At 49.5% G+C, this 10,516-nt stretch overlaps 1 protein-coding gene and 1 long non-coding RNA gene across 3 annotated transcripts; one reads left to right on the top strand and one right to left on the bottom strand.

Annotated features, from left to right (window-relative positions):
* Window positions 1-4,421: 4,421 nt before the first annotated feature.
* On the top strand, window positions 4,422-5,696 carry LOC130519448 (uncharacterized). Its single transcript, XR_008948319.1, has 2 exons — window positions 4,422-4,958; window positions 5,065-5,696. It is a non-coding gene; the product is annotated as an uncharacterized LOC130519448 (long non-coding RNA).
* On the bottom strand, window positions 5,292-8,759 carry LOC130519446 (amphoterin-induced protein 2-like). 2 transcript variants are annotated; one of them, XM_057022882.1, is made up of 2 exons: window positions 8,641-8,759; window positions 5,292-8,206 (listed from the first exon to the last, which is right to left on the bottom strand). In XM_057022882.1, the coding sequence occupies exon 2, from the start codon at window positions 8,096-8,098 to the stop codon at window positions 6,608-6,610; it is 1,491 nt and encodes a 496-aa protein (XP_056878862.1). In that variant the 5' UTR covers window positions 8,099-8,206; window positions 8,641-8,759; the 3' UTR covers window positions 5,292-6,607. The 2 variants fall into 2 exon arrangements, with proteins under 2 accessions (XP_056878862.1, XP_056878863.1); XM_057022883.1 differs by having other exon boundaries at window positions 8,595-8,701.
* Window positions 8,760-10,516: the final 1,757 nt, after the last annotated feature.

A 10,516-nucleotide genomic window follows, 5' to 3' on the forward strand; every position in this document is an offset into this window, starting at 1 on the left:
TGATGGTGGTGGCGTTGGCGCCCAGCAGGCACCCTCAGGCTCAGCCAGAACCAGGGTCCGGTTTTGGTTCTTTAGAACAAACAGCAGTAAATGGGTCGGACCTCATCACGGGCCCAGACGTATCCTCTCATCCGGGCTTCCCCTCAGAACCTGTGATGTAACTCATCTAGCTGAGTCTGTTGAGAGGAATAATTGGATAAGTCAGGTGATCCATAGCTGATCGGATCTGTGATCAGGGAGTTGATCCAGGATCCTTATCAACATCTGCCTGAAGCGAGTGGACTTCAGTTATCCTTTGCAGCAGGTGAGCGTTGTCATGACGACCGGAGCTTGTTTGCTGGCAGCAGATTTAAAATATCCCAAATGTCTAAAAGTCCCAGCAGAGCCTGAACTAGATGCAAATGAAGAAGAGGAAGAAGCTTCTGGACAGAGATGAAGCCGTTGCTGCGTAACCAGTCACACCAGTTGCTGCGTAACCAGTCACACCAGCTGCTGCGTAACCAGTCACACCAGCTGCTGCGTAACCAGTCACACCAGCTGCTGCGTAACCAGTCACACCAGTTGCTGCGTAACCAGTCACACCAGTTGATGCGTAACCAGTCACACCAGTTGCTGATGCGTAACCAGTCACACCAGCTGCTGCGTAACCAGTCACACCAGCTGCTGCGTAACCAGTCACACCAGCTGCTGATGCGTAACCAGTCACACCAGCTGCTGCGTAACCAGTCACACCAGCTGCTGCGTAACCAGTCACACCAGCTGCTGCGTAACCAGTCACACCAGTTGCTGCGTAACCAGTCACACCAGCTGCTGCGTAACCAGTCACACCAGCTGCTGCGTAACCAGTCACACCAGTTGCTGCGTAACCAGTCACACCAGTTGCTGCGTAACCAGTCACACCAGCTGCTGCGTAACCAGTCACACCAGTTGCTGCGTAACCAGTCACACCAGCTGCTGCGTAACCAGTCACACCAGTTGCTGCGTAACCAGTCACACCAGCTGATGCGTAACCAGTCACACCAGCTGATGCGTAACCAGTCACACCAGCTGCTGATGCGTAACCAGTCACACCAGTTGCTGCGCAACCAGTCACACCAGTATGAACCAGTAGGATGAATTCATGTCCCGCTCAAACGGCATCAAACGCATTAGAATTAAGAGGCGCCGTTCGGCCGGCAGGGGGCGCCAGAGCGCTTCTATTCACCAGTAACTTCCACAAACACCTGAAATAAACCAACGAAATAACATCGACAGCATGAACGTGAGTGTTTCAGCTGCGCGACCTTCAGCGTGCTCGTCAGCGTGCTCGTCTGCGTGCTCGTCAGCGTGCTCGTCTGCGTGCTCGTCAGCGTGCTCGTCAGCGTGCTCGTCAGCGTGGGGGGACGCGTGGCGGTGCTGCTGCTTCCCCAAACACGCGTGTTCGCTCATCATTTTTGAACATGCACTCACAGATTAATGAGCACAAGCTTCTCCCCCAGCAGGATTAGGCTGGCGCCAGGGGCCCCGCCCACAAAGAGCGCTCATTTTGATTATTAAAAGCAGAGGACAGGGGAGACCAACTGGGTTTTGGTTCCTGTTGGGGCCACTCTTCTGCTCTAAGAGGATTACTGCTTACGTAAGGGTCCCAGGATAAAAGCTGCCGTTCCCTCAGACTGGATCCTGAACCCTGGTGTTCTGTCCTGTATGTTAATGCTTCGTTACCTGTGTAGCCGTTTGGCTCTGAGCCTTGATGCTCGGGAAGCAGGCCGGGTGCTAATAACCTGCCCGTCAATGTCTCCGTCTCCTCTGGAACGTCTGGAAACCTTCAGTCCGTCATCGGCCTGAAAGCGAGCAGCAGGAATCCAGCAGGTCCTTTATTCACTCCTGACGCCCCCCCGCTGATGAAGCAGCACGACCCGCCTCCTGAATCCCCGCGGCCCCATATTCCAGACAGCAACGTTGCTCCTCAGCTTCCCGGCTGCGATATTCCACAGTCGGGTCCTGATGTCACATCCTGGGTCGAGCTGCAAACCGCCACAAAACAATGAAACCCCCCCGTTGGCTGTTGCCAGGACAACAGATGTCCTTTTTGGGGGGGTTTCCTCATCAGTTGGGTGACTGATTGGTAACCTTCATTGGAAGCTAATTAGCTTCATACTTAATTAGTTTTTTCTTTCTGTTAAACTGTGTTTTTGTATTCGTGTCCTGATGTGAGCTGCACTGATTTCACTGTGCACCTTTGCTAATGTTGCCCGTAGCAATGCTAATGCTAATGCTAATGGGCTCGTCTGAGTGAATGTCGGGATCTTTCCCAGCTGAAGGTCCGAGGTTGGGACCACACACCTCCTCACCTCAGCTGTGATGGTCCCAGTTTACTAATGCTGCCGTTAGCAGCCGATGCTTAATTAGCTTCAAAGAGAGACGACATCACATTTAAGGTCAAAACTGTCTTTGGTGTCTGCAGATAAGACTTTGACCTTCCTGCCAGCAGAATCTGCAGCTTTGATCCAAATGTCCCCTGAGTGAGGGCTTTAAATGTGTGTATATGTGTGTGTGTGTGTGTGTGTGTGTGGGGGGGGGGGGGGTTGTTGTGTGTGTGGGGGGGGTGTGTGTGGGTGTGGGGGGGGGTTAGCATTCCTGAGTAAACGTTGGGGACTCGTCCCAGCAGCTCAGGACGGAGCTGCTGGTGTCCACAGACATGGGTCCACATGTGGAGGTTTGGCCGCACAGCTGGGACACTGAGGAGACTACTGGTCACTACTGTTTAATTACTGGTCACTACTGTTTAATTACTGGTCACTACTGTTTAATTACTGTCACTACTGGTCACTACTGTTTAATTACTGGTCACTACTGTTTAATTACTGGTCACTACTGTTTAATTACCGGTCACTACTGTTTAATTACCGGTCACAACTGTTTAATTACTGGTCACAACTCTTTAATTACCGGTCACTACTGTTTAATTACTGGTCACTACTGTTTAATTACTGGTCACAGCAGTTTAATTACTGGTCACAGCAGTTTAATTACTGGTCACTATTGTTTAATTACTGGTCACTAAGGTGTAATTACTGGTCACTACTGTTTAATTACTGGTCACTACTGGTCACTACTGTTTAATTACTGGTCACAACTGTTTAATTACTGGTCACTACTGTTTAATTACTGTCACTACTGGTCATTACTGTTTAATTACTGGTCAGTACTGTTTAATTACGGTCACTACTGTTTAATTACCGGTCACTACTGTTTAATTACCGTCACAACTCTTTAATTACTGGTCACAACTCTTTAATTACTGGTCACTACTGTTTAATTACTGGTCACTACTGTTTAATTACTGGTCACAGCAGTTTAATTACTGGTCACTATTGTTTAATTACTGGTCACTAAGGTGTAATTACCGGTCACAACTCTTTAATTACTGGTCACAACTCTTTAATTACTGGTCACTACTGTTTAATTACTGGTCACTACTGTTTAATTACTGTCACTACTGGTCATTACTGTTTAATTACTGGTCAGTACTGTTTAATTACTGGTCAGTACTGGTCACTACTCTTTAATTACTGTCACTACTGTTTAATTACTGGTCACTACTGTTTAATTACTGTCACTACTGGTCACTACTGTTTAATTACTGGTCACTACTGTTTAATTACTGGTCAATACTGTTTAATTACTGGTCACTACTGTTTAATTACTGTCACTACTGGTCACTACTGTTTAATTACTCGTCACTACTGTTTAATTACTCGTCACTACTGGTCGTTACTGTTTAATTACTGGTCAATACTGTTTAATTACTGGTCACTACTGGTGATTACTGTTTAATTACTGGTCACTACTGTTTAATTACCGGTCACTACTGTTTAATTACTGTTTAATTACTGGTCACTACTGTTTAATTACCGGTCACTACTGTTTAATTACTGGTCACAACTGTTTAATTACTGGTCACTAAGGTGTAATTACTGGTCACTACTGTTTAATTACTGGTCACTACTGGTCACTACTGTTTAATTACTGGTCACACTGTTTAATTACTGGTCACAACTGTTTAATTACTGGTCACTAAGGTGTAATTACTGTCACTACTGTTTAATTACTGGTCACTACTGTTTAATTACTGGTCGCTACTGTTTAATTACTGGTCAATACTGTTTAATTACTGGTCACTACTGGTCACTACTGTTTAATTACTGGTCACTACTGTTTAATTACTGGTCAGTACTGTTTAATTACTGTCACTACTGGTCATTACTGTTTAATTACTGGTCAGTACTGTTTAATTACTGTCACTACTGGTCACTACTGTTTAATTACTGGTCACTACTGTTTAATTACTGTCACTACTGGTCACTACTGTTTAATTACTGGTCACAATTGGCCACTACTGTTTAATTACTGGTCACTACTGTTTAATTACTGGTCACTACTGGTTAATTACTGGTCACTACTGTATAATTACTATCACTACTGGTCACTACTGTTTAATTACTGGTCACTACTGTTTAATTACTGTCACTACTGGTCAATACTGTTTAATTACTGGTCACTACTGTTTAATTACTGGTCAATACTGTTTAATTACTGGTCACTACTGGTCACTACTGTTTAATTACGGGTCATTACTGTTTAATTACTGGTCACTTCTGTTTAATTACTGGTCACTACTGGTCAACTACTGGTCACTACACCCAAGTAAAGAGGAAAATCTCTTTCACCAGACTTTTCTAGCATGAGCTGAGGGCCACCAGATCCTCAGTACCATCAACAGGAACTTGGCGTTCCCATGGAAACAGAGCCTGAGATTGAACCAATGACCTGCAACGCTACAAGGTGCTTCAGCCGTCTGCAGATTCACCTGGTGTCTCATTGTCTCTGCACATCCATCCCTGACATCTCATAACAACAAGTCCACCAACTTGGTCCCAAACGCTTCCGGTTTTTATGGCTGGACGTCCAAAATGCCTGTAAGAGGATTTTTGTAAAATGCGATTTGACTTACGACGAGATTATTTGCTAAATCCTTCTGATGTAACATGACTTTCTCATTTTTCACTCCAACTGCCTGTAAAGAACGAAGAGGACAGAGGGACACAGGTTAGGACAGAGGACACAGGTTAGGACAGAGGGACACAGGTTAGGACAGAGGGACACAGATTAGGACAGAGGGACACAGTTTGAGACAGAAGGACCCTTGTAAGGACAGAAGGACACAGGTTGAGACAGAAGGACCCTTGTAAGGACAGAAGGACACAGGTTGAGACAGAAGGACCCTTGTAAGGACAGAAGGACACAGGTCATCCCAATGGAAAGCTTTTATTTCCTGTTGCTACATTAAAGCTGCATCTAACAGAAGAGACACCAAAGCTAAAACCTGAAGATTCAGCACAGACACGTTGGACAGCCGTGACAGGACGCACCAACATAGACGTCCTCACAGACGTACGTAGAAGAATGTGGGTCGTGTTGGGCTCGGGGCCATCGGAGCAGACGTCCTTCTGACGTGGTGACACTTATCGGAGCTGACTGGAGCTTCAGCGCTCTGCCTGGTGTCTCGTCCCTCGGTGACGCTGCGAGGCCCCGGACCTGTTGTCCCGGCTCATCGTGTGTCCTGGTGGACAGTTCCAGACCTGGTCTATGGCACCCATTTGGAGAACTTGTGACTGATTATGTTAGCGCCTCAGTAAAATGTTTTTTTAAGTTAAGAGATGACCTTTGACCTTTGGAAGGCAGAAACAGCCACCAGATCTTCTACCTGAAGCGAGTCTCAACCTGCCCTGACGTCCTGCTCAGGTGGCAGAAGTGAGTCATGTGATGTGTTTGCTCACTTTGACAACATCTTTGACAACATCTCAGACATTTAAGAGGGAACGTGAGGGACTGGAACCGTCAGGTTCAGAGGACAACTACATAAACAGCACATAACATAGTTATACCACATATGGAGGGACCCCCGGCAGGAGCCAGGCTACGCTAGGCTAATGTTCAGGTTATGTACTCAGTAGAGATAAACAGTCAAAGCTAAAGGTCCTTGTTTCTGTCCTCACTTGTCTCGCTGTCACATGGACAGTGAGACAGTTTGAGGTTCCAGTCTGGTCAGATGTTCCCACTAAAGCACCTTCTCACATCTGCTCTCTTCAGGGAATTCAGATGTTTTTTCAGTTTATTCTAAGACAACTGTCCAGTAGGAAATGGCAGGACATCCTGTCCATAACACAGGACGTGGACTAGATGAACCAGGGACCAGACGAGGGACAGCAGCAGTTCCCTGATGTTTTAGAGTTCTGGATCTGAAAGCTCTTTTGTTTAACATCTAATTTAACACAAATTCATTTCAATTTATGTAAAAATAAATGTGAGGAATCTTTTAGAGTCCAAATATGGACCACAATTGTCCCCCATACAGACAGGAAGGGGACACAATAACAGGGTCACAGGAAAGACATTGAACACAGTAGATTCTGAAACAGCCGCTGAAGTGGGTCGATCCCAACGCTGAAACCCACATTTGGCTTTATGGTCCCTGCAGAAACGGAGCTGTTAAACATTAAACACTAAAATTACAAGACTCACAACATTAATTTCCAAATCAGACTAATCAACCCTAAACGTGGCTTCAGGTGCCGTCCTCTGGCTCTGGGACGTGAGCAGGGTCGGACTGACTTTGTCCCACTGTCCTACTTCCATTTTTGAGAATTCCCTCAGTGGCAACATGACCTGAGAACATGGGTGTTGATTTGGAGACGCCGTTCCCGGTGTCCTCTGTCTGCGGCTCTATAAAGATCACCCTCTTCCCATTCGACCTCCGCTGTCCCGCTTCCATCTCTCTGGGGTCCGAGCAGAGGACAAGCGCCCGTCCTCCGCACCGTCTCCCCCCTTGGTTGTCCCGACATCGGCAGGGTGTGAGGTAGAGGTAGAGGAGCACCAGTATGATGCTGACCACGCAGGAAGCCAGGGTAGTGAAAGCTGTGTTGAAATGTTCGGAACCACTGCGATGAGCCGGATCTCTGCTGGCGTCTCCGACCACCACCCTGACCTCCCTCGACCCACTGGGGCTGTAGGGACGCCCCTGTGGTGCCACACAAGCATAAGTTCCAGAATCTTCCAGCCGAACTGAGTGGATCTCAAGTGTACCGTTGGGGAAAACCATGAAATGGGAATTTGGGTCACTGGCTGATGAGTTCACCACAGCTGTGGGGGTGACCCAGAAGACCCATGTGATGTTTGGACCTCGAAACCCCAGACACGGCACTTGGAGCCATTTGCCTGGTTCAACATGGTACGTCTTTGCCACTGAAGCAACATTGGACTCTACTGACTGGTTACACTCAGAACTTGAATCGTCTAAACAGGGGTACTGACCTTGAAAATCCACAAGGGGTTCATACTGTTTCCACAGCCAGTACTCCAGCAGCGCCTGTAAGGGACAGTCGCACACCAGCGGGTTTCCTTGCAAATAAATCCCAATGTGTGGCGCAAGAGACAGTAGGGTCTGAAGGGGAAGCCCGGTGAGCCTGTTATACGACAGATCCAGAAGACTTAAGTTACGGGGACCTCCTGTCTCAGAAAAAAGCCCCAGGGGGAAGTTCTTCAGTCTGTTACCGGAGAGATAGAACCTGTGGAGGCGGTGGAGGCCAGTGAACGCACCGGGCTCAATCTGGCTGATCTGGTTACCAAAAAGGAGAAGCTCTTTCAGTTCATTCAGACCTGCAAAGATGGAGGAGTTGAGCTCTTTTATCTGGTTAGAGGACAGATCCAGGTGGGCGAGGCGGGGCATAGCAGCAAAAGCCTCCGGCCCGATCAGCCTCACTGAGTTTCTGTTCAGAACCAGCGTAACCAGCCTCCCAAAGGAGCCTGAAATCCAGCCAACCTGCAGGGCAGCGAGGGCGTTGTGGCTCAGGTCCAGCCACGTGGCGTATCCTGGGAGGTCAAAGGGCAGCACAGACAGATTACCGCTGCTACAGGAAATTATATCACTGGCACAGAGACAGGACATCGGGCAGGTGGCCACGGAGGGACGGGAGCCAAGACACAGAGACAGCAGCAGGGCCACGGTGGCGCCGCCTCCGGCAGTGCGGCGGCAGCCCCGAGACACGGTCGGAGGCATCCTGGCGTTCCTTGTGGACGGAGTCTCAAATTACTCTCTCGCCTGGTTCACTCATGACAGGATGAGGAGCCTCTGAGGCTGGACGGCCGCGATGGACTCAGGAGGATCCTGCAAGGACACGAGAAATGAGCCTCATCTCCGTTTGAGGAGCCATTTTGTGCTTCTGCCCTCACACACGGAGTCAAATGACATAACAACATATTTATGAGCAGAAGAAGCCATCAAGGAAACAAGGAAGGTGTGTGTGTGTGTGTGTGCGTGTGTGTGTGTGTGTGTGGTGTGTGTGTGTGTGTGTGTGTGTGTGTGTGTGTGTGTGTGTGTGTGTGTGTGAGAGAGACAGAGACAGACAGACAGAGATGGAACCTTGTTTTCAGCATTAAAACAGAGCTAATGTACAACACAAGATCATTTCTACAGTGTAAAATCACAGTTCAGAAACATCTGTGTCATCAGAGCAAAGAGGAAGTTTCCGGGATCAACCGATCAATAAATCTACCTTTAATCTCGCAGCTCAAAGAAGAAGAGAGACGGTAACAGCTCACCTGTCTCACCACATCTGGCTTCACCGTGAGCTCCACACGCACCCGAACGCATCACACTCCTGAAATCCTGAACTTCCTCTCCTTCCTGTGGAGTGTTGGGGGGAGGAGGCAGAGGGGAGGGGGGGAGAGGAGAGGAGAGGGGAGGGGGGGAGGCAGAGGGGAGGGGAGGGGGGGGAGTTTCCACTCAACCCTCCTGCAGTGGGAGGACGAAACATCAGGGAAGCTGCAGCTCAGCTGTCTCACCTGCTGCTCGTTGCCGTGGGAGGGGTTGTCCTGGGAGTAAGGGGGGGAGGGGGAGAGAGAGTGAGAGAGGGAGAGGATGAGAGAGAGGGAGAGAGAGGGAGAGAGAGGATGAGAGAGAGGAGAGAGAGGGAGAGAGAGAGTGAGGGAGAGAGAGGGAGGGGAGGGGGGGAGAGGAGAGGAGGAGAGAGAGAGGGAGAGAGGGGAGAGGGGGAGAGAGAGGAGAGGGAGGGAGAGAGAGAGGGAGGGAGAGGATGAGAGAGAGGGAGGGAGGGAGAGATGGAGGGAGAGAGGGAGGGAGAGAGAGGAGGGAGGGAGGGAGGGAGAGAGAGTGAGGGAGGGAGGGAGGGAGAGGGAGGGAGGGAGAGGAGGAGAGGGAGGGAGAGAGAGGGAGGGAGGGAGGGAGGGGGAGAGAGGGAGAGGGGGAGAGAGAGGGAGAGGGAGAGTGAGAGAGAGGGAGAGGAGGGAGGGAGGGAGGGAGAGGATGAGAGAGAGGGAGAGGGAGGGAGAGATGGAGAGAGGGAGGGAGAGATGGAGGGAGAGAGAGTGAGTGAGGGAGGGAGGAGGGAGAGAGAGGGAGGGAGGGAGGGAGGGAGGGAGGGAGAGGAGAGGATGAGAGGGAGGGAGAGATGAGGGAGGGAGGGAGGAGAGGAGAGGGAGAGGAGGGAGGGAGGGAGAGAGAGGGAGGGAGGGGAGAGAGAGGAGGAGAGAGAGAGAGAGAGGGAGAGAGAGGGAGGATCAAGTGGGCGGAGTTAGAGCCTCGGCATCGGCAGCATTTAGTGAAAATGATCAAATTGGATCCATCCGAAATCCCAAACTCGTCTCACTAACGAGATTATTTGGTGCTGCTGGTCCAGACGAGTCACCGTCGTTAGTCCGATGACATCATTAACTCTCAGGCGCCTCAGCTTCATCCACCTCAATCAAGCCACTGTCCATCTGATACATACGTGCACATGCACGTGCGCGTGTGCACGCTGGCTGCTGATCGTCTGCAATCACCACTTCCCTCATCATCACGTTACAATGACTCTCACTGAGTTTAATTGCTGGATTTGGGGAACGATGGTTGAATCCAGAGATTTCCCATCATGCATCTGTCCCACCGCTGGGCGACGCTGGGCTGGACTCCTCAGAGATAAGGTCAACGTCTGTGACCTTCAACCTCGTCTCCTTCAGCAGACTGCTGCTGGATTCAGGAGCCAGAAACATCTGACAGCCTCAGCTCTTTCTCTCAGGCCTCCGTCCTCCTGCAGGGGTGAAGGTGGGTGGTGAAGCTGATGATGAAGGACCAACACCACCGTCTTTATCAGCATTTATTAGAAGCACGTCTACGCTAATGAGGTTTTTTGACAGACAATAAGTTCAGATGTTCATCACAGCTCTGACGGCAACACAAAACAGGATCTGATGTGATGGCACTGATGTGTGAGAGGGGGTGAAGGATGCAGGTGGACCAGCAGGAACATCCAATAATAGGCACATTAAAGGTGTGTCGTGACATCGTGACGTCAGCAGAAGTGACGGTGGTCTTCGCTGGGGTAAACACCTGTCAGACAGGTAAGTCTCTTTCCCGATATTTTTCAGTGGAGAAATGGTGCCCTCTCGTGGCTACATGGAGTAACTACACACTGCA

The sequence above is a fragment of the Takifugu flavidus genome, chromosome 22 (genome assembly GCF_003711565.1).
Source record: "Takifugu flavidus isolate HTHZ2018 chromosome 22, ASM371156v2, whole genome shotgun sequence".
NCBI classification, from domain to species: Eukaryota; Metazoa; Chordata; class Actinopteri; order Tetraodontiformes; family Tetraodontidae; genus Takifugu; species Takifugu flavidus.